Genomic DNA, 24426 nt, shown 5'->3' with positions numbered 1-24426 from the left:
ACATATTTGGTGGTGGTAGCTAAGAGCCAGCAATACAAGCTTTCTTACTTGCCACCTGTTGATATTTAAGTATGCCAAGAGATTGATCAAGTAAGAGCAATATTGTGTCCCTGAGGGGGTCAGTGAACTTGAGTTTGTAATAAATATAAAATAGAATTTCTTTAGTTGAATATATTACAGAATATTCAGTTTTACAGAGTGTCTCAGCTATATTATAATAAAACAACCTCTAGTATTTATTAAACATTTTAGAAATTAATGAATATCCCCTAATGCAATTTGGTTTGTTTTTGGTTTTGGTTGTTTATTTTTTTAAGTACAAGTGCCAAGTTTTCTGAACTTACCCTAGTGGTGAAATAATTGAAAGGACTCCAAGGTGTATCAAACTTACTAAATTATATTTAGACTAAGCTGAAGATGAGGTGTTTGGTTTGGTTTTGGTTTTATTTGGTTTTTTGTTTTTTGCTTTAGGAGATAGTTCTTTTAATTTAGTGAAAGTACTATAAAGTATTTTAAAATAGAATTTAGGTAGTGTGACAGATCTTGAGTTGTTTTGGTTTTGTGTCTTTTGTTTAAAAAAAAAAAAAAAAATAGCCAGAGGAGGTTGGTAGTAAAAGATCAAGTAAGTGGCAGCCCTTCTGGCAGCCAGCTGAGTCCATTGTATGTACAGCCTTCAGTTTGCCAGAGTTTGTGGTGAGCACTTGGGGCTGTCTCCCATTAAGAGAGGGAACATTGTGTCTTTCTCTAGCAGAGTAAGAACAGCTGTATTCTGCTCTGAAACCTGGCTGTTACCTGGAGGAGTAGGTCTGAAATGTTTTGTGCCACATTATAATAGGTGGCAGAAAGGATTCAAAATCATCCAAAGAAATAAAAAGTCACCCCTGATGTCTTTACGGTCTCCCCATGCCCAAGAAAGTAATGGTAGTTTAGAAATAGTGAGTTATCAACTGACTGGCTAGCTTTAGAGACTTCACACAGATGAGTGTCAGTGATAACATGAAGTCTGTTATCACCTTGTAAATGTTTTATTCTGTGTTGCTGGGCACTTAATATTACTTGCTTTTACTAGGACTCATGCTAGAGAGTGTGTAACTGAGCCAACATTTTATTTTATTAAATTTATATATTTGAGATAGAGCAACAGCAAGAGAGTGAGGGGGGGTGCGCATGAGCAGAGGGGTGGGGAGGCAGAGGGAGAAGCAGGCTCTCCAAGCAGGGAGCCAGATGCGGGGCTCAATCCCAGGGCAACCACTTAACTGACTGGGCTACCTAGGCACCCCTGAGCCAACATTTTAAGTGTCAACTTTATAATTATCATGTTGGCTTACTTGGAGTACATTCTGAATCAAGTACCATCAGTACATTAACCACTTCTTTCTTTTCATTCAACAATTGAGAAACATTTAAAACTGGCATTTTCAATAGGCAGAAAAATGGCCCTTTGTCAAGGAGCCTAGTTTTATAGAGACTAACCATTATAAGTTTAACTTAAATGCCATGAGTAAAAGCTTGAAGTAATGCAAATTAGGGGAAAACTCATGTTTTACAGGATCTGTATCTGTATCTTATCAGTTTGACAGATATCTGAAAGATATACTATACTTAAATGCCTTTGTAATCAAGATTATTTAATTCTCAAATATTTTAACTATGAAACTTTGTAAAGAGAAACTTTCATTTTCCTTTCCAGCAGTTTATAGAAATTTATTCTAAATAGATCAGATATTGGGATTTGAGAAGGCTAAGTCCAACAGTTTTTACAAGTAAATAATATGTGTTCTCTCATCAGTTTTTACAGAGGTCTCCTTAAAAAAAAGAGAGAGAGAGAGACCTGATTGTACTAATCCACACATGAAAAAGGAGGCTTTAATTGTGTATGTTTTGGTATTAGAAAACTTTGTTTTGCCTTTGTTTCTTGCCTTATATGGAGTTTTGCCCTCCTTTCAAAGGATTTTTCTTAGTTCATGGTTATTGGTTGTTTAAAATCATTCACCTAATTCTTTTTTTTTTTTTTTAAGATTTTATTTATTTTATTTATTTATTTGACAGAGAGAGATCACAAGCAGGCAGAGAGGCAGGCAGAGAGAGAGAGAAGGAAGCAGGCTCCCCGCTGAGCAGAGAGCCGATCCCAGGACCCTGAGATCATGACCCCAGCTGAAGGCAGTGGCTTAACCCACTGAGCCACCCAGGCGCCCCCATTCACCTAATTCTTAAGGACTGAATAAATATCCAGAAATGTTTTTAGAAATGTTTCAAGGTTCAGAGGAACATTACTCCTCCCCTGACCCTCATGGTGCCATAGAACATTCTATGTTCAGTCATATTTCAGTGTAGTGTACATACATCCTTTAGGGATTCCTTCCAATCTGGACAGGGATGGTGGCGGTGGTGGGTGTTGTAAAATCAAGTTACTAACATTCTCTCCCTTTCTTTGTAATGGTAATTTATAATGGAGAAGGTAGATTAAGGCTTTCTTTTCATTTTAATAAATACTAACAATTTTTTGGTATCTGTAAATCAAACTCTACTGGATATGCAATATGAATGAACTGTCACAGTTGCCTTAAGGAGTTATTTCCCCATTTTATGTGGATTAGAACACTGAAGCACAGATTACATAATTTACCTAAAGGTCGCAGAAGTTTAAATAGAGGGACTAACATTTGCACCCTGTCTTTCTCATTTCAGTCCCACTGTTTTTTACACTACACTGCTTCTCTCTATTAAATGCATAAAATTCATTTGACATTATATAACCTTTTTTAGAAGACTTTTATGCTATTACCAGTTAGCAATTTTAAGTTCCATTCTGTCCTCCAGTTCAGAGATGTTTCTTAAATCTTCTCAGTGTAGGGTAGCACCCATGGCAAAAAGAAATGGTAACCCCTTGAAAAACAAAACTCTTACCTCTTCTCAAAATGATCTCTATAAAACTTCTGTCATGATCTGTATTGTGAAGTCCAGATCACTGTAAACTGTCTAATCACGAAACAGAAATGTTCCCTGGTCTCACTTCCCTAGGTTTAGGAGTGGCCTGTAATGAACTCAGCAAAGGGTAAGTGGATGGGAGGGAGAGGAGAAGTGGGTGTCACAAGTGGGTTAGAGCAGATCTTCTGTTTCCCTCCAAATAGGATAGCTGGATTGGTACGTCAGAAGAACTGTCTTAATAAACCCTTGGGTTGGTTATCACTTTATATCATGGCAGGGAGAAGTGTAAATGGTTTGCGTTACCTTAGTGAAGTTCAACAAATTATGGCTCCTTTAGAATCACGTATCATGCTGATAGAGAACACCTTCATTATCTGGTGGAGAAAGCTGGAATTAATTTGAGATTATCTCAAGATATGACTAGAGACCAGGAGAGACTCAACTCTGCCTTTCGGTATTACTTGATACGTTGAAGGTGGATCAGTGTCTCTACCATGTTATGTAAATAACTTACTTGCTATTAGGTGACATGTCATTTTATTTCTTTGGATTGTCATCATAGTACTTGTAAATATTAAGGAATGTAGCTTTGTCTTCCATAGGGGGTTTTAAGTATGATGTCAAATGCAGTTTATATCTCCAAATTAACTTGCAGTTTTCTTCTGGGTGTGTAGGGATAAGGGATAAGGTACTGAGTAGCTCAAACTCCCTTAAACAATTCTGGCAACACTCTTCCGTCAGATCTTTCTTTTTCTTCATATTCTCTTTCCCCCACCCCCAACTTTTAGCACAGCTGCATAATAGGTGTTGGTTTATTTTTTTTCCCTCATGGAATCATGGGTAGTTTCATTGCAGCTCATCTCTTTCTGTTTGTTTCGTATAGGGCTGATAGTTCAGGATCATTCAGACCCCATGTTCAGTTCATATGCCTATAAGTCCCACTACCTACTGAATGAATCAAATCGTGCAGAGTTGATGAAATTACCTATGATTCCTTCTTCGTCAGCTTCCAAAAAGAAATGTGAGAAAGGTAATAATCAAAATAGTTTATCTCTTTTATTTTTGCATTTCCTTTTTTTTTTTTTTTTTCTCTTTAAATGAAGGGGGGAAATGTATGCCTGTCAAGCACCATCTGTTGCTTTTGGTAAATTCTACCTTGGTGGTTGTGACTGTGTCTTCATATGGCTGCAACATTATTAAAAAGGGCTTAAAATAATTCCATTATTACAAATTCTTACCTACTTATACTCTTCTCCTTGAATAAATTCTCACACATTCCATGTATCTGTGGGTTATTAAAATTGAAAGGCTAGGATTTTGCTTTATATATAGAAAGATATTCCAAAGGCTCTTTCTCTTCTGCCTGATGTAGAACTACCATTCATGTTAGAAAAGAATAGACGTGACGTAAATTGTTCTGAACTTTCAGCTAAAAAATGAGGGTAGGTTATTAAAAGAGGGAGACCAAGAGATTTATACTTAAAATTTTGATTTTAGGGTCTATGCTGTCCTTTTGTTTCTTAAATGTTTTTATTAAGATGCTATGAAAACTAGTTGCCCTTCTCTTAGGAGACTGGGGAGATTGACCCAAATGGGTATTGAAAGGCGACCCAGCTCAACTGAAGAATTGCTTATGGGTAATTTATCTACAGAGAACCAAGAGCTAAATGTATATTTCTATTCTCCCAGTTAATTTAACCTGTAGAAGAAACCCATTCCTTGTATTTAGCCTTACATAGCCTACTTGTAACACAGGGAAAAAGTAATTTAACAGTACTGTATTACTTAGGGAGTTATTATTCTGAGAGGGTAAAATGAATTATCAGGAAGGTGAAGGGCTTTTCCTGTATACATTCCCTTTATGATCTGGGGTCCAGGTTCAGAATCTTTAAAGAAAAATTAATACATACCTAATAGACTGGGTATATTTGAAATAAGTTTTTTTTTTCATTCATTGTGTTGCCTGCTTGATGTATCTTTTTTCTTTGTCAGACATCTGAAATGGCAACCCATGACTAAAGAAAATACAACTAACTAAACAGGGTGACTAGAACCTGTGGAGAAGTAGCTCGGAGAGAGTATTGGCTTGCTTGCTTGCTTGTTTGTTTCTTTTCCGTTGAAGTCAGAGGATGTCACCTGACTGGTGATACCACCTACTTCTAAAACAAAGATGGACAGAGCAGTCTGACTAACTCCATAATGCAATAAAATTAGACTACCCGAGGCATTCATTTTGGGAAATGCCTTGTTTCCTACTGGCGCCTTTATAAAATTAGATTAATTCAATTGTTTCTTATGTTGTTTTCAGTACTCAGTATTGACCTTGACATGAATTGAAATTATTTTGAGCCCTCTCTTTGCTTAGCTTGAGCCATGTCTTACTTCTTGCATCCTAAAGCAGTTTTCTTGCATAGCACCAAGGTGGATTGTTCATATTTTCATTTTTCTTGTGTATTTTTTGTCAAAAAATCACGGTGATTTTCATTGACGATTCTGGGTCTGTATTTCCTCTGAAATAAGTCTTTTAAGTTTTAATTTTAATTAAGGTCTATTCCATTATGTTAAAAAATGGCCAGGCTGACTTTTCCACATCAGCTCTAATAATCACATGTACTCTAAAGCAGTTTGCTAAGACTCCTTTCCCTACTGGTCATTCCTTTCTGATGGAGAAGTCAGTTATCTCATTTTTACTTGAAATTTAACCGAATTCCCTACCTAGGCTAAGAGCATTCAGGTAGCTAATCTGTAGCTTGGAGAATTGGAACAATGAATCCATATTGAAACTGCGAAGGGAAAAAATCTCAATGATTAAAGCAAAATCTTTTAAGCAGAGGAAATATAGTAATTTATTTCATCCCTGATTGTAATATGGATTTTCTTTTTGTTTTTTGTTAATCAGTTAGACGTTTGAAAGTCTACAGGAAGAAAAGATTTTCTGGAAAATTGATAGCAAACCCTCAAAAGGTTGGAGCTGTGATTTCATAAAGTTGTGTAGAGGGCTCTTAACCTTTTGCTTATGAGATTTTAAATCTCCGTATATTCATGGGTTACGGACCTGATTTTCTAATAGAATTAATTTTTTTCTTTTTCCGTAAATGTCTGTGTTATATTTTATCTTCAGTGGTTAACATCCTTCTCTGTCACTTGTTGAAATACCTGTTAGAAATAGCTAACCTGCCCCCAAATCTCTTTTATTTCTTTGCACTTAAAAATATTCTTTTGTTTTGTTTGCTGCACTTGTTTTGGTCTTAATCCAGAGATCATTTTGTGTATTTCAAAGGAGAGGATTTTGCTAGGAGAGGGATCTCCTTGAGTGTGGTACTTCATTCTACAGTGACATTTACTTAGTTTTATGCTATAAAGCAGTGGTTCTCAATATGAAGTCAGAAAAAGTTATGTAAACAATTTTTGAACTATGTTTAATATTTCAGAAAATCTAACAGAATCACACATTTGTGCAAAATAAGGCTGCATAAGATTCTTTATATTTGGCTATGATTTGAACAACTTAATGTGATAAGACTAATTTTACTATTGGGATCAGAACCTCTGATTGGCAGTTATATATTTCTTTGGTTAATAAAAACAGGAGAAATTGTTACCTTTAACAGGGGTTTTGATTTCTGTTTTTTGTTTGTTTGTTTGTTTGTTTGTTTTGGGCTGGCTTTTTGTTTTTTGGGTTTTGTGTTTTTTTTACTTTTTGCTGCTGTTGTTTTTTGTTTGTTTTTTTGATAAAATATTAAAAAAAAAAAAAAATGAGTCCCTGAAGAAGGGAAAGGGGATTCTTGGTGATGAAAAGTTGCAAACCACTGCTGTATAGCTTGTTTGACTTTATTTTTACTGGAAAGGCAAATGATAATGTTTTATCACAAATTTGAGAAAGTACAATCCTTTGCTTTTTTGCATTCTTTTATGGGGAAATAAAAAAGTACCGGTCAACCTATTGGCTATCTTCATTCTTGCTAATTTTATTATAAAGGGATTCAGTTAACTGTGGTACTGGATTAAAATATGAAGATGACCACTGCTTGCTTTCTTAGCTCCCAAGGAGAAAAGAAAGTAAGTTGCTACATATTTCTTTGAAAATCTGCTCTCAAATCTATTCAGTCTAAAGATTGTAAGCATCTGTTATGTCATCTGTTAAAGAGTTTTAGCTGCCTGCAAAACTGATACCTCAACTGCCCACCTTTCTGAGGGGTAAAGACCTCAGTAATGTTTTTCATCCTCCTCAAAAGCTTTGAGTCTCTGGTCATGCAGCCCTGAAAAGGACTGGAAATAGCTAAATCTGTTCATTTGCTTTCTATTTTAATCCATCACTATAGACCTGACTCAGTCCCTTTATTTTCCCCCAATTTGAATCAAAGTTAATGCACTTAAAAGATAACTTTCTCTTTCCTCTTTCTTGTTTTCTTTCCTCTTTTCTCAGTTATTAAGACTGTTTATTTGTTTCAAGGTGGAAGATTGCTCTGCTGTGAATCGTGTCCAGCTTCCTTCCACCCGGAATGCCTGAGCATAGACATGCCAGAAGGCTGCTGGAACTGTAATGACTGTAAAGCTGGCAAGAAGCTCCATTACAAGCAGATTGTTTGGGTCAAATTGGGAAATTACAGGCAAGTTTTTCCAAGGACAAAGAGGAAGTATTCAATCATTGTTCAGACACAGGTGTTCATAATCTGAATACAAACTGGCAAGGAGATAGGTAGAACAGCACAGAGCCACTTCCTTGAAAAAAAAAAAAAAAGAAAGAAAGAAACAGAAGAGAAACCTGTTTTGAGTTAGTTTTTAGAGGACTGGGAGGTTAGTTGTTGTTGGATTTTTTTTCTTTTTTAATTGGTTGGTTGGCTTGTTTTTATGTTCTGAAAGTTATTTTATACTAATGCACTGTGTACTACTAGATTTTGGAATAAAATGTCTTATGTAGGTAGTAGGGAAGATGTTTTCTTTGTGTCCTAATACATTCATATTGGTTTCTCATAAAATGAAGACTATATCCTGGCCAAAATAGCTCTCTTTTCCCATTTTAGTTCCTGCTAGAAGCTTTAAACTGCGTGCAAGGAGAGAGTTTTTTAGAATTTAAAGAGGAATTATTTCATTAAGAGCGTTTAGTTCTTAAGACTAAGAATGTGTGATTGTCATTATTTTCAAAAAACTTTCTCCTTTTAAGAACGCTCTCCTTAGCAAGCCTCCACTGAACAGGAATAGCGATTTATTTTATTTTATTTTTTAAAGATTTTATTTATTTATCAGAGAGAGAGGGTGGGGGAGAGAGCGAGCACAGGCAAACAGAATGGCAGGCAGAGGCAGAGGGAGAAGCAGGCTCCCCGCCGAGCAAGGAGCCCGATATGGGACTCGATTCCAGGACGCTGGGATCACGACCTGAGCCGAAGGCAGCTGCTTAACCAACTGAGCCACCCAGGCGTCCCGCGATTTATTTTTTTAAAAACTCCACATTTTACATTTTGAGGCACATTTATCATTTTACTAATAGATACTGTTCAAGAGAGCACAAATGAGAATCTGCTATTCAATTAGAATACTAAGTAAAATATATTTCTGTAGAAATGGATTTTAGATATTTCTATATATGTATATTATATATATAACAAACATACTGTACTATTTTAGCAATGGCTATGTCATTTTCTCTGTTTTAAATACTGCTGCTTGCTTACCTATTTAACTTCAAAAATTTTGTGTTTAGCTGAGATAAGGGGCCTTGAGGTTGAGAAGCAATCCCTCATACACACTATTTTTTTTTTTTAACATATGACAGAAAACCTCAAAGTTCCTCCCACCCAAAAAAAATTGGCAGTTAAATACATAAACAATTTTATACTTCTGGCAAAAGATAAGGAGTTTTGAAAAGCAAATGTTAAGCCAAAGTAAAAAGTTTGCACTTATACTTTAATAAGAAAAGACAAATACCTTAACAAGAACAGAGACAAAGAAGGGAAAGAGTCAGTTTGCCAAAGAATAGCAAAGAGAAAATAAACGTGAAAATTGCTGACCCTCAGGGCACATGGGTGGTTCACTCAGTTAAGCGGCTGCCTTCGTCTCAAGTCCCACAGGAGTCCCGCATTGACCCCCACATTGGTCTCCCTGCTCAGGCATCACATTAAAACTGTAACTGTCTGTGCTTTGACTTAGCACTTCCCATTCAAGGAATTTAAGGGGAAAAAATTGGACAAGGAGGCAAAAATGTATTTATAGGAGTGTTCATTGCAGTATTCTTTTTTAAAAATTTTATTTATTTGACAGAGAGAGAGATCACAAGTAGGCAGAGAGGCAGGCAGAGAGAGAGAGAAGGAAACAGGCTCCCTGCTGAGCAGAGAGCCTGATGTGAGATTCAATTCCAGGACCCTGAGATCATGACCTGGGATTTGTCAAATAAATTACAACATATCCATAACCATAAGAGGATAATGCTGGTCTCTGTAGTAACATAGATGATATCCACAATATATAGTTGAATTTAGAGAGGATGTTAAACAGCGTATGCATTATCTTTCCATGTGTTTACATGTTTTTTAAAAATTGTAGATATAGATATGGGTTTTTTTTTCGACCCAGAAAGAAATACATCTATTGTTAAAGTATGAGGCATAAGATTAAAGGGGAGGCATTTTCAAATTTTCTATTATACATTTCTGCATTGTTTTAATTTTTAATCACAACTGCTTTTTATAATTAAAAATATATCTTTCCAGGGTGGGGAATGGGTGTGAGTTTGACAATTGATAAAACATTTCTATATAAGAAATATCTAAAACAGTGTAAGAAGCCTTCAGATCCTCACATAAATTTCAGAATGTCTACTTTTTTAAATTCCTTTTTTCAGTTTGGGTTTTTTTGTTTTTTTGTTTTTTTTGAGATATAACTGACATAACATATTAGTTTCAGGTTGATTCAGTATTTGCATATGTTGTGAAATCATCACCACAACAAGTCTAGTTAAGCAACACACATAGTTACAGAATTTTTTTTGCTTGTAATAAGAACTTTTTGTTGTTATTGAACAATTCCATTTATATGAAATGACCAAATTAGGCAAATCATTAGGGACAGAAAGCAGATTAGTGGTTGCCAAGGGCCAAGGTAGGTGGGAGTAGGGAGGGAATGCTCGTGGGTTGCACAGCATTGCAAATGTACTAACAACTATAGTATATACAACTTAAAATGCTTAAAATGGTGAATTTTGCCTCAAAAAAAGTAAAAGTAAAACAAAACAAAAAAAAAACCAGGTGGCTCTAATAACTTCAAGATGCCTTTGAAATGATATCTCCATGGCAACAGTCTCTGAAGAGATAGGATAAGAACTTTTAAGGTCTACTCACTTAGCAACTTTCATGTATACAATCCAGTATTATGAACTATAATGTCACCATGGTGTACATTACAAATTTCCTTTATAAAAAGTTATGAATATGAAAGTATCTGCAATTAATTTTCTTACTTACATTTTAATCACATTACATTTTTAAAAAGCCCAAGTAGTGCTCTCATTGGGGTTCATAGCTCAATGAGATTTTATATCAGGTCAGGTCATTTTCACATGCTTTGCAAAGACTCCCATCCATGAACTAATTCTTTTTTTTTTTTTAATTTCTTTTCAGGGTAACAGTATTCATTGTTTTTGCACCATATCCAGTGCTCCATACAATACGTGCCCTCCCTAATACCCACCACCTGGTTCCCCAACCTCCCTCCCCGCACCCCTTCAAAACCCTCAGGTTGTTTTTCAGAGTCCGTAATCTCTCATGGTTCACCTCCCCATGAACTAATTCCTTTTTTTTTTTTAAAGATTTTATTTATTTATTTGACAGAGAGAAAGATCACAAGTAGGCGGAGAGTCAGGCAGAGAAATTGGAGGAAGCAGGCTCCCGCTGAGCAAAGAGCCCGATGTGGGGCTCGATCCCAGGACACTGAGATCATGACCTGAGCCGAAGGCAGCGGCTTAATCCACTGAGCCACCCAGGCGCCCCCCATGAACTAATTCTTAATGTATTTTTTTTTCCAGTCAGGCCCAGCTGGGTCACATGAAGCTGTTTTCTTTTCAATAACTGGTTACCCCAATGCAAAGCCTCCTGGGGGAAGTGAGGAGGACCCAGAACAACCCCTGGCAGAAAGTGTGCCCCTTCCTAATTGTCCTAGTGAATGTAGTTATTGTGTACACACTTACTACCTTAAAATGAGTTAGAAATAACCATTTCCTGGGGCACCTGGGTGGCTCAGTCAGTTAAGTGTCTGCCTTTGGCTCAGGTCATGATCCCAGGCTGTATGGGGCTCTCTGCTTAGTGGGGAGTCTGCTTTTCCCTCTCCCTCTGCTGCTCCCCCCATTCCCTCTCTCTCAAATAAGTAAAATCCTAAGAAAGAAAGAAAGAACCATTTCCTGAAATACTGATTACACAAAATAGTGTTTTAATAATTTGAGCACAGACTCTTGCCTACTTTTTTTTTCCTCTCTCACTTTTTTTTTAAGAGAGAAAAAGTGAGCACGTGACCTGGAGGTGGGGGCAGCAGGGGCAAAGCTCAAAGCCTGACTTGGGACTTGATCTTGTGAGCCTGTGATCATGACCTGAGCTGAAATCAAGAATCAGTTGCTTAACTGACGCAGCCACCCAACTAAACCTCTCTTGCCTACATTTTAAATTAATTCTTAGGGCTGCCTGGGTGGCTCAGTCAGTTAAGTATCTGCTGTCAGCTCAGGTCATGATCCCTGAGTTCTGGGATCAAGCCCTCTTGGGCTCCTTGCTCAGCAGGGAGCCTGCTTCTCCCTCTCCCTCTGCCTACAGAGCTCTGCCTGTACATGCACTCTCTCTCTTTGTCAAATAAATAAATAAAATCTTTTTAAAAATTCATTCTTAGGTGACTATAGGGTACTTTTTAGATGAAACATGTTCAAGTTCTGCACTATAAATCTGGGAGTGTAATTATGTTTTATCTTCTAAATAATATAATTACTCATTAAGTGAATGGTTTTATCAGACATCTGTAAAGTAAAAGATGGAAAAAATTTAAGTTTTTGTGTATTTACTGTTCATACTGATTATTTTACGTACTACCAAAACTTAACCCTTCACTGGCCCAATTGTTGGAAATTGTCAACTGTAACTCACAAAGATTTCATTTAGTGATTGTTGTGTAGTCAGTCATTGCATGAAACCATTGTTTTCATCCTGCCCCAAATCTCACATTATGATGTGAGATGAATTAGATTCTGAAATACATACTTACATAAACCTCATACATATGACCAAAAATTATTTACCCTGGTTGATTAGAGAGAAGAAAATGCTTGTTTGAATGGAAGTGGTCATTCTTTACTATAACATCTGTTTATTCTCAGATGATTCCCTTGACTACTAGAAATAAACATTTATACCTTGAAAGATAATCTTGGAATTAAGAATGCCAAATTTGGAGGAACACATGACGTTTTTAGGATTGAAGTTGGGTTTGGAATAGTAAAAAAAAGTAAATAGTAAAAATGGTAAATTCTGATTCTTAAACTGGGTAGTGAGTTCATTGTTATTCTGTTTTTATGCTTTATAACTTGTATGTTCATGATACATATTTCTTTATATCAAGTATTTTTTAATTTTTTTAAAGATTTTTTTATTTACTTGAGATCAAGAAAGAGCAGGAGCAGGGGAGCAGAAGAAGAGGAAGAAGCAGGCTTCCCACTTAGCAGGGAACCTGACATGGGGCTCGATCCCAGGATCCTGGGATCACAACCTGAACCAAAGGCAGACGCTTAACCATTTGAACCACCCAGGCGCCCAACATCAAGTATTAATTTTTAAAGAAAAAACTAGATTGGGTGTTTAGGGTATAGTTTATTTAGTCTGTGTTCACTAATTCACTAATACGTATGGGTTTTTAAAAAAGATTTTATTTATTTATTTATTTGAGAGAGAGAACAGCAGTGGGGAGGGGCAGACGGAGGGAAGGAGAGAGAGAAGTAGACTCCCCACTTAGCAGGGAGCCTGATGTGGGGCTCAATTCCTGAGCCGAAGGCAGATGCTTAACCAACTGAACCACCCAGAAGCCCCTCAATATGTTTTTAAATGATGTGTGGTTTGGTAGGGTTAAAGATAAACAAGGAATTTTTTGTCCTTAGAAACTGAATGAAGGGTGCCTGGGTGGCTCAGTGGGTTGAGCCGCTGCCTTCGGCTCAGGTCATGATCTCAGGGTCCTGGGATCGAGTCCCGCATCGGGCTCTCTGCTCAGCGGAGAGCCTGCTTCCCTTCCTCTCTCTCTGCCTGCCTCTCTGCCCACTTGTGATTTCTCTCTGTCAAATAAAAAAAAAAAATCTAAAAAAAAAAAAAAAAAAAAAAGAAAGAAACTGAATGAAAATTGCAGGTACAAAACCTTCCCCTTGCCCCAGGCCAGCCATGTAAAAGAATGGTATGGTTTGTTCATTCTCTTGATCTGAAATTGCTTTTGTTTTCAGATGGTGGCCAGCAGAGATCTGCAATCCCAGGTCTGTGCCACTGAACATCCAGGGCCTTAAGCATGACTTGGGGGACTTCCCTGTGTTCTTCTTTGGTTCTCATGACTACTATTGGGTACACCAGGGCAGAGTGTTCCCTTATGTTGAAGGAGATAAAAGCTTTGCTGAGGGACAGACTAGTATTAACAAGACCTTCAAGAAAGGTAAGTTGAATGATGTTTATAGGGGCTCAAAACTAAGGGGCTCAACTCCACGGTTGATTTCTCGCCATGTCCTGACTTGCGTAGAGAACTTTCACCAGGTGTTAGGATCCAGCGCCCCTACGTATCCAGTCACATTAGAGCCACATCTTATCCAGTCAGTTAGAGAAATACATTTCATTATAGTAGACTCTGCCATCTGTGTGAAAGGAGTTTCTTCTGCGATCTTTCTACAAACATAAGAGATTATTTTGGAAATAATCTTCTTAATCAAGTGAAGCTCCCTTGCCACAGAAGAGCAGTAAAATCTTCTCACGAAGAGCCTTACAACTGTTTTTGCAACAAGTTTCCAGGAAGGTTGGCTTTCTGTAAGAGTAAAATAAATTTAAATCTGGTACAATTTAAAAAGCTGTGGAGATTTTCGGTTGGTTGGGGGTATTTTGTTTTTTGTATTTTTCTTTTTGCTTTACTTGGAAGGGTCTGATTATTGAAGTAGGACCTCTTCCTTGAGGCAGCAGCTTGCACAGAGCCCAGCTTTAACCCTAAATGAGTTATATCCTATTTCAGTGTCTTGGTGGAAAATGGTCATTTCCTGAATAATTTTAAAAAGAAAGCCTCAGGCCAGATCCAGGGCATTGAGAAAGCAACGTAAAGCTGCTCTCCTAGAAGTTTTTTGGGTTTTCTTTTTGGTGTTTATATACTTTGTTTGGTCTTTATTGGCAGCACTGGAAGAAGCTGCAAAACGTTTCCAGGAATTGAAAGCACAAAGAGAAAGCAGAGAAGCGCTAGAGACTGAAAAAAACTCAAGAAAACCTCCTCCTTACAAACACATCAAAGTGAGTCTCTGCCCATGAAAACATTAGTATTTGACAGGCAACAGGAAACGCATTACTGTCTTAGTCATTAGAAGGCACTTTCTGACTTATGAAAACTTTTGCCACTTACCAACCCAGTCTTCAGTTGAACAGACCGGGAGCTTTGGTTGGAAGCATAAAATGGGAGCTGGGGCTGCTGGGGTGTGAGGAGGCCGTTGATAAGCCCTCTTATGACTGGGAGCAACGTGTTCCATGTGGAATCCTGTCCTTGCCCAACCAGGTTGTCCTGCAACCAAATGAGAATGTAGGTGTTTAGCTCCTCCAGAAAAGCTCATGGTTGTCTTCAGTTAGGAAATTTCCGTCAACTGGTAGAAGAAATACACAGGATAAATTCGGGAGAGTTTACGTCAGACTTTGGTATTTCTTTCCACTCGGGAGAGGCCATTTTGTTCTTAGCTTCTTCGGGGGAAATTAAGGTTAAGATAGAAAGAGCCTTTCTCAGAGTCATGCCGTGAGGCATTTGCCAAGCCAGAAATCGCCTGGATGTGTCTGATGTTTCCACTGAAATTCTTGATCTTCTTTGTGCCTTTTTCTTCTAGGCTAACAAAGTGATCGGAAAGGTACAGATCCATGTTGCAGACCTGTCCGAGATTCCCCGCTGCAACTGCAAGCCAGCCGATGAGAACCCGTGCGGCCTGGAGTCAGAGTGCCTGAACCGCATGCTGCAGTACGAGTGCCACCCGCAGGTGTGCCCGGCTGGTGAGCGCTGCCAGAACCAGTGCTTCACCAAGAGGCTCTACCCTGATGCCGAGGTCATCAAAACAGAGCGAAGGGGCTGGGGCCTCAGGACCAAGAGGAGCATTAAGAAGGTAGCGTGCGACAGGGGCTGGGCGGACAGACGAGGGCCTGTGCCTTTCAGAAGATGCTTCATCCTCTCCTGGGGATGGAATACATAAGAATTTAGGGCAAAATTTTGAAACTTTCCAAGGTGAGGGTTGGGCACTTCTTGAGCAAAGCAGAAGCAGTAGGAAGAGGCAGTAATAAAATACACATAAACTTTGGGTGTCCTATGATTAAGCATAAAAAGGAGAAGGGACAGTGGTCATTTTCACTGTGAAATATTGTTTGTTAAGCAAAAGAGCTATAAAAGGCTCCGCAGAGTCAAAAAGTGCAATGGTTAGAACATACTGGGATGAAAGCTAGCAAACCCAGGACTCTGTGCCTTTGTCACCATTCCTTGGCCCTGAGGCCAGGCAGGGCCAAGTCACAACTCCCTGAGCCTCAATTTCCTCCCCTCTCCAATGGACATGGTAATCCCTGCCCGCATATTTGAAAGGGTTGCTACCAGTCTCAGATTAGATTATGTATGTAAAAGCAACTGGCAAAAGTTGAGATCTTTGACCCTTATAAATTATCTTTATTCTTATACTTGGAGGTGGTTCTTCAGAGCAGTGTCTTTGTAGAAAAATTTTTAAATGCAAATAACTCAAAGAAAAATGAAAATCTGCAGCAAATCCTACTGTTTGAACAGTGACTGTCAAACTTCAGAAATCCTGGGAATCTCCTGGGATCTTACCAAGAATAATGTCTTACTGAAATATCTGGGACAGGCCTGAACAGTGTGCATTTTAAAACCAGGCCCCCAGCCCACCTCCACCTTCACACCTCCATCATGCTCCCCCTCCCCCTACTTGCCTAGTGCCCACAGAGAGAGAATGCAGAGAGGCTTCCACTGAGAGAAAGCAGGTCTGGTAGGCATTTAAAGCTACTCTTGACATTTTTGTACCTGTAAAAAAAAAAAAAAAAAAAAATCACCTCTGTAATTAAGAAGTACCATATAATATAGGAAAGAGAAACAATACAAAAAAGATAATAAAGAGTGAAATTCCTCCATCCCTTCCACCTCCTCACCAGACATGACCATTGTTAAGAGGCTATCATGTAGCCTTTTATAACCTTTTCTACACAGTTGTAAATGTAAATGTATATACAAATACATATTCTGATATTCTATACTTAAAGGGTTTTTAAAAACATAAATATGATACATAGTATTTTATTCCACTTCATATATCATAAATACACCTTCATGACAGTACATACAGATTGCTCCTCATTCTTTGTAACAGTCCCATTGTATTCTATAGTAAAATGTACCATAACTTATTTCACCTATTTTCTAATTAATTTATATATATACATTTCATTCTGTAATGACCATTCTTTTTTTTTTTTTTTTTTTTTATTTATTTATTTGACAGAGAGAAATCACAAGTAGGTAGAGAGGCAGGCAGAGAGAGAGAGGAGGAAGCAGGCTCCCTGCTGAGCAGAGAGCCCGATGCGGGACTCGATCCCAGGACCCTGAGATCATGACCTGAGCCGAAGGCAGCGGCTTAACCACTGAGCCACCCAGGCGCCCTGTAATGACCATTCTTGATCATCTATCTCTATGCACCCAGGGTTTTTTTTTGAAGGTTTTATTTATTTATTAGAAAGAGCAAGCACAAGCAGGGGGAGGGGCATGGGAGGAGGGAAAAGCAGAGGGAGAGGGAGAAGCAGACTCCCCGAGGAGCAGGGAGCCGGATCCCAGGACCCTGAGATCATGACTTGAGCCAAAGGTAGATGCTTAACTGACTGAGCCACGTAGGCACCCCTTCAGGCACCCGTTTCTCTAGATTAGATTGCTTGAGGTGAGACTCACGCAGTAAGCACGTGTTTGTGAAGCTGCTTCAATGTGCCAGTGATTCCTCTGGGTATTTGGAAAAACAGTAGTGCACAAGACACCTTTGTGGGTCTGCTGGAGACAGGTAATAAACAGATATATGATGTTGAGTACCGCTAAAATGCTGCAGAGAAATACAGTGCAGTCAAAGGGGAAGGCTGGTGACGGGGATTGTTTTTTCAGACTGCTTGGGTAAGGAGGGCTGAGGAGGTGCCGTTTGACGTGAACATGAGGGAGAAAGCCGTACAAGCACATAAGGGAAGAGAGCATTCCAGACTGAAGAAAAAGCAAGGACAGAGGCCTTAGCATGCTCCAGAAACAGCAGGAGAGCCAGTGCATCTGGCGAAGGAAGAGGAAAGGGGTAGTTGGTAGGTAGGAGATACGAGAGAGGGTGGCCTGGGGCTAGATCCTGTGCAGCCTTAGAGGCCAGAGGTGGGAGGCTTCTGGAAGATTTTAGTGGGAAGTGACTTGATCTGACCTGATGTGTTCATTCTCTATTGCTGCATAACAATAATACTGCAAACTTGAGAACTTAAAATGTAACACATTTTATTTTCTCACAGTTTCTAGGGCTCAGGAGTAAGACAGTGCTTGGCTAGATTCTCTACTTAGGGTCTCACAGGGTTTTAGTCAGGATGCTGTCAAGGACTAGATTCTCATTCTTCTGCCTCAACTGGAGAAAGGTCCACTTTCCTGCTTGCATGGCTATTGGTAGAATTCTGCTTTTTGCTCCTGTGGGTCTGAGAGCTTTGGGTGTTTTCTTGGTCTCAGTTTATTGTTGTTTTCATTGTTTTGCTGCTATTAGCTTCTAGAGACTGCACATGATTCCTTGCCAGATAGGGTTCCCCAACATGGATTTTTGCTTCCTCATAGCCAGCGAGGGGGAGAGACACGCCACTCCAATTGGATGCTAACATCTTGATGTAACAAACTCACTTAATCACATACATCCTGTCACCTTTGCCATGGTCTATTGGTTAGAAGCACATCACAGGTCCGGTTCACTTAAGGACAGAGGATCACACCACAGTGTGAGCCCCAGGAGACAGGCATTCTGAGAGCCATCTTAAGTACCTGTGTGCCACCCTTGGGGTTCAGAAGAATAACTGGGTGTAGTCTAGGGCATTTATGGTCATGGGGAAGGAGTAGCAAAAAGGAAATCATTATTATCAGAGAGAGATGATGGTGGTGTGGACTGCTAGGGTTGTAGCAGAAGAGAAGTGGGTGGATTGCTGACATTTTGAAGGCCGAGCCAACAGGATTCGCCGATGCATTAGATATATGGATTGCATTCCTTGGCCAAAGGCCATTAGCATTTAAAATGTCATTGTAGGTAGGGTGTCTGGGTGGCTCGGTTGTGTCCAACTCTTGGCTCAGCTCAGGTCTTGATCCCAGGGTCATGAGTTCAAGCCCTGGACACAGCATGGAGCCTACTTAATGAAACCAAAGTCATTATAGAATGCAAAAAAAATTCTTTAAGTTTATTATTTTTTTAAATAATGTCTGCACTCAACATGGGGCTCGAACTCACAATCATACTATCAAGAGGAGCACACTCTTCCAACTGAGCCAGCCAGGTGCCCCGAGAATGCAAAATTTTTGATGTTACTTTAATGCCATGCATATCACATATACAAATTTTTGCCTGTGACTTGGGGAGTTTTAGGGGTTATCCTAAAATTTATCCAGTTTAATATCGTGTTAACATCTTTTAAGAGTAATTGGATTTATTTTAAAATGTATTCTAATTTATTAAATTGATATAATCAAGAGAAAAGAAAAATACAGCTAGGATTATTCTGCCAGTTAGCTCTTGAGGAATTCCTAATGTAAGACAGTTGGTCTTCTACAAAATAGCTGGAAATATACATTCCTGAAAAGCAAAATCATGAAGACTGAGTAGCAACATAGAAAAGATTTTTGGTAAATTGAGGGTACAGAAGCCAAATATGAAATTGATTGTACACAGCCAGTTCTCTCCTTTTTATATGTAACAGATTCCTGAAAATGTGTGCCAGAGCCAGTAAGAGACTTCCTGTTACAGAGTGATTTCTTTCTCAAAAATTAAAATATATATATATTAAATACTGAATTATACCCTATCTTTTTGCCATAGTCTTTAAGGACAGATTTCTAGCATTTTTAAAGTTCCCTATTTGGTCATTTTTGTTCACAGTTGAATTCACAGTTAATGGGTGTCTTTTGAGTTTGTCTTTTTATAAGATTTTTTATTTATTTTTTTTAATGTGGGGCTTGAACTCACAACCTCAATGGAACTCAAAAGTTCCATGCTCGGGGTGCCTGGGTGGCTCAGTGGGTTAAAGCCTCTGCCTTCGGCTCAGGTCATGATCCCAGGGTCCTGGGATCAAGCCCCACATCGGGCTGTCTGCTCCTCGGGAAGCCTGCTTCCTCCTCTCTCTGCCTGCCTCTCTGCCTGCTTGTGATCTTTGTCTGTCAAATAAATAAATAAAATCTTTAAAAAAAAAAAAGTTCCATGCTCTGTCAACTGAGCCAGCCAGGTGCCCCACAGTTAATGGTTTTAAGTCCAGTAAGCAACTCTTTAGTTTTTTGTGTTTTTCTTTCAGATTTTATTTATTTGTTTGAGAGAGAGAGAGAGTCTGTGTGTGTGCACAAAGGGTGGAGGGGCAAAGGGATAGGGAGAAGCAGACTCCCTACGAGGACTCGATCCCAGGACCTGAGATCATGACCTGAGCCAAAGGCAGATGCTTAACCGACTGAGCCACCCAGGCACCCCGGTAAGCAACTCTTTGAGGCTAAGGTTTGTCTCTTTAGGACATCTGAAATATTTCTTTTACAAAATAGCTAGGAATATTTATTTACAGTGTTAGCAAATTGATATCAGCACTTTTAACTTTCCTGTATTCATTTTCATAAAACAGTAAATATAAACCATAATACATGATACTCAGGCTTTCATAGCCACAGAACCATTTCTTTAAATGAAACCTTACCTTGAATCCTAATATGTGGAAAAGATGATGTATAGCCAATTTGGTTGCAGTTCTGCTCTGTGGGTTTCAGTTAAAAATAAAAACCCTGCCATTAACCCAATGGCACCGGCACTGGGCTAATTCCAATATAAAGAGGAGTCCTCCCTTGTCTTAAGTAAATAAAGACTAGACTGACTTTTTATCCAGTCAGTTATTCTAAAAAACAGACAAACAAACCGACCATGCCATTAAATAAGTATAGTGTGGTGAGGAAATCTACCTGTGAGGGCGGTGGTCCCACGTCATGGTGTGAATTGCTCATCAGCTGTGTCACAGCCCGGGCTAGATGGAGGGAAAGCCTGGTAAGGTGACAGAGCATGGGGCTCAAATGTGCGTACCCTCCTCCGTCCTTCGTGAGAAAGGACTGGAAGGAAAACGTAGTTGCAGTTATCAATTAAATATATTTCTTTTTCTTTTTTTTTTTTGTATTTGTACATTTCTTTTTCTAACCTAATTCTTTGTCATAGCCCAGAGGTCAACTTTTGGGGCCACCATTCCCCACTGGAAGCAAGTATGTAGCTCCTTGAGGCTGACTCAGAGCCTCACTGACCCCACTAACAGCAGACCGCCAAGGGAAGGGACATGCACAGGACATTAGGTTGGTTTCTTCCAGTCTGACCCATTAACTTTTTCTCTTATTACAGAAGTGACAATCTTTTGTTTTTATCAGTAGAGAAGGATTAAATATTCGTAAGAATGTTAGCTTATGTTCTTAATGATTTGCCAAAATCAGAGAATATGGTACTTCTCTTTAGATTACTGAAATTTACTCTCAATTCAGAATACTGAAAAACTCTCAATTTACTCTCAAATACCGTGAATCTAAGTGATTAAACCATGAGTTCTAAGAACTAGTGAAAATTTGTAGAGGGGAGGAAGTCAGGGTGGGAAGAACGAGAAGTCTGGTGAAACAATAAGCAAATACATTGTTTCCTACGACATTTCTTTTTCTATATGACAAAAAGTTCTGTAGGTAATGCTCTTGTCCTGGATTGAATCAGCCATGCTTTGGGGGTGAAAGGGTTAATGACTGAATTTATAAACACAAGATGTTGAATTATATATTTACCTTATGTTAAAAGAAGCTAGTCATGGGGCGCCTGGATGGCACAATCAGTTAAGTGTCTGACTCCTGGTTTCTGCTTGGGTCCTGATCCCAGGATCCTCGGATTGAGCCCTGTGTTGGGCTCCCTGCTGAGAGCTTCTCCCTCTCCCTCTGCTCCTCCCCCTGCTTGTGCTCTCTCTCGTTCTCCCTCTCACGTAAGTAAAATCTTTAAAAAATAATAAAAGAATCTAATCACCGCACACCTGTGAGAACAGCAAAATGAAAACTAGTTGGCAGTGCTGGCAAGGATGTGGAGAACTTGGGTCTCTCCTGCAGTGGGAAAGTATGATGGGGATGTAAAATGGTGCAAACACTCCAGAAAATAGTTTCTTATAAAACTAAATGTAAACTCACCATTTGATCCAACCAGTTGTACTCCTGGCCATTTATCCCAGAGAAGTAAAAACCTATCTGTACACAAAAGCTTTTTACCAGAATGTTCACAACAGCTTTGTTTGTAATAGCCCAAATATGAAAACAATTCAGACATGCCTCAGGAGACTGACCCAGTAAACAAACCGCAGTACGTCCACAGTGCGAAAGTGTGCTCAGCAGGAGAAAACAGACTGGACTGCGGACACACACAACAAATGGGTCAGGTCCCAAGAGAATTAAGAGTGAGGGGGTTTTTGCCAACCTCAAAAAATGACATACTGTGTGATTTCATTTACAGAACATTCTCCAAACGATGGCGATGGAGAACAGATTAGGCATGGGAGGGGGTGGAGGAGGGCAGGAGGCTGGTGTCATTATGGACTGTACAAGGGGTCTTCGTGGAGATGGAACAGTTCTGTATCTGATTGTGGTGGCAACACGATTCTACACCACACACACACACAAACACACGCACACAGTGCATGTAAAATTAGTGCAGTCTGAATAAGATTTATAATTTGTACCAATGTCAGCTCTTTAGTTTTAATACAGTCCTATAGCTCTGTAAGATGTTGCCTTAAGGAAGTACTAAGTGAGGGGTACACGGATCCTCTCCGTGCTATTTTTGCAACTGCCTGTGAATATCTAGATTTACTCCAAAATAAAAAAGTTTTTTAAAAAAAGAATTCATTTAACAGGCATTAACCCTAATGCTGTACACTTAGTAAACGTCGGCGTAATATACCCTCAAAGGCTTGAGTTAGCCTTATCGCCGGCTCCCACCATTATGTCACTCAGACATGTTGTCATAAATCATACTGTCGCAAGAAAAGACAGGTCATCACCTTTTGAGACACTGCTACAAGAAAAATAGTGCCACCTGCCTGCCAGGGAATGACAACTACTATTTGTTTGTAGCGTTCGATTTCCAGGATTCTTTTTGGTTAATGCTCTTGGATTACACATGGGTGTTAAGGAATGCTCTCAAAGGGAACACATTGGTTTTACATTTACAGAGTGCGTGCTTCTCTGCAGGGTGAATTTGTAAATGAATACGTTGGCGAATTAATTGATGAAGAAGAATGCAGATTGCGAATCAAGAGAGCCCACGAGAACAGTGTAACTAATTTTTATATGTTAACTGTTACCAAGGTAAAATTGCTTTTTTTTTTTGTAAGAAATAAAGGATTTTTGGTCTTTGTTTCATGGGCTTAGGTTGAACTCCATTTCCTCTAATTTGATTGTTTTTTTCTGGAGAATGAGGGTGCTTTGTCGTAGCCAGTACGCTAGCCACCATATTGTGCTAATTATAGCAGGCTATACAAAGGCTGATTGTTGAAGCCTTGCACTTGGCATGTGAGTGGACAGATGACCAGGACCAGCGTGGACATATGAGGCTTTTTGTCTCAGCCCTTCTTAGTCACTGAAGGACCTGGCCCTCAGTTTCTCTGTCACTGACAGAGACAGTCGGCTTTCTCATGCTAAGTTTTAAAGCCCCGTTCAAGTTCTGATTGAGCAAAAAATTCTAACTCTGAATCGTTCAGTGTACTGAAATTTTGTGTCTGAGTTAGGACAAATGGGTGCCATCATAAATGAAATGACAGTAAAGCTGCTAGATTAATCCATGTGCTCCTAAGTCCCATTTGCCGCACATTCGGGACAGCCGTTATCTTGTGTCATTTCTTCAGCAGCCCTCTGATTTGCGGAGGATGGGAAACTGAGGTCCAGCCCTGACAAGCGATCTGTTGGATAGCTTGTCACAGTTGAGTGAAGGGCTAAGACCAGTACCCATGTTTTGTATGTTCCAGGCTCTCCCTGAAACTGAGTTAGAATATCATTAAAAGTAAGAACTAGAAATCACAAGAACTCTATTTTAACTGATATGTCATTGTTTGACAGTTTTACCACTTTCAGGAACATAAATTTCATAAATATAAAATGCCATTTATTTCTGATGGCTGAGTGGCCCTCTAAGCCCGCTGCTCACTGTCGGAGGCCCTCCAGCCATCATGATGACACTTGGGAGGCTCCGTCCTCCGGAACTCATCCAGATGATCAGAGTTTGAATTCAGGGCCAGAATGTTGAGCTTTTCACTGTGTTCTGAACGTCAGTGTAAGTGAAAATAGGAGGAGCAGGTAACCACTGCAGAGTATGTCTCACGTGATAGCCCTTCCGTTGATCAAACGTCCGGATCTTCATTCAGAGGAAAGTCTCCCATACTTCCTCTGTCCCTCTTTATGGTGTGCTGTCCTGTCCATGTAGCCCCGCACTGGTTTTGCAGGAAAGGAGGGCTGGCAGCCAGCAGCGTGGTTCCCACCCCAGGCGGCGGGCTGAACTCTGCGCTCCGGCATCCCCGCGGCCAGTGCATTTTCTAAGTAGCATTTTTCTATGATCTGTGTCTAGAAACAGTTTAAAAAAATAGAAACTGAATTCCACTTTATCTTCATTGTCTTGGCTTGAAGCTCATCAAATAAAGTAGACAACTTGGTCACCGGCCCTGAGAGCATGTGTTCGGGGAGTTGGCAGCTGCCATAGACTCGGGCTGGGGTTGCATGTTTCTGAGATAGGCTCCTACTTGATTTTATGTCAAAGCTACCTCCATTGCTTTTCTTTCTGAAGGACCGTATAATTGATGCTGGCCCCAAAGGAAATTATTCTCGCTTTATGAACCACAGTTGTAATCCAAACTGTGAAACACAGAAGTGGACAGTGAATGGAGATGTTCGAGTGGGGCTGTTCGCCCTTCGTGATATTCCTGCAGGTAACAAAGCTATTTGCTCCCCATGTGCCCCTCTCTGGGCAGAATATCCTTCCAG

The 24426-nt window shown here is 39.4% G+C and overlaps 1 protein-coding gene across 1 annotated transcript in view; it reads left to right on the top strand.

Moving 5' to 3' along the window:
• NSD3 (nuclear receptor binding SET domain protein 3) overlaps positions 1–24426 on the top strand; it is a 117921-nt gene that overhangs the window by 89072 nt on the left and 4423 nt on the right. Inside the window, exons 15-21 of the mRNA XM_059384431.1 lie at positions 3812–3958; positions 7382–7538; positions 13382–13584; positions 14305–14417; positions 14996–15265; positions 22645–22761; positions 24230–24371. Of these exons, the coding sequence (XP_059240414.1) occupies positions 3812–3958; positions 7382–7538; positions 13382–13584; positions 14305–14417; positions 14996–15265; positions 22645–22761; positions 24230–24371 (1149 nt within the window). The remainder of the gene's footprint in view (positions 1–3811; positions 3959–7381; positions 7539–13381; positions 13585–14304; positions 14418–14995; positions 15266–22644; positions 22762–24229; positions 24372–24426) is intronic.

Source organism: Mustela nigripes, chromosome 18 (assembly GCF_022355385.1).
Source record: "Mustela nigripes isolate SB6536 chromosome 18, MUSNIG.SB6536, whole genome shotgun sequence".
Lineage (NCBI taxonomy): Eukaryota > Metazoa > Chordata > Mammalia > Carnivora > Mustelidae > Mustela > Mustela nigripes.
Note: the sequence above shows the minus strand (reverse complement) of the source record. Positions and strands in the feature narration are given on the sequence as shown.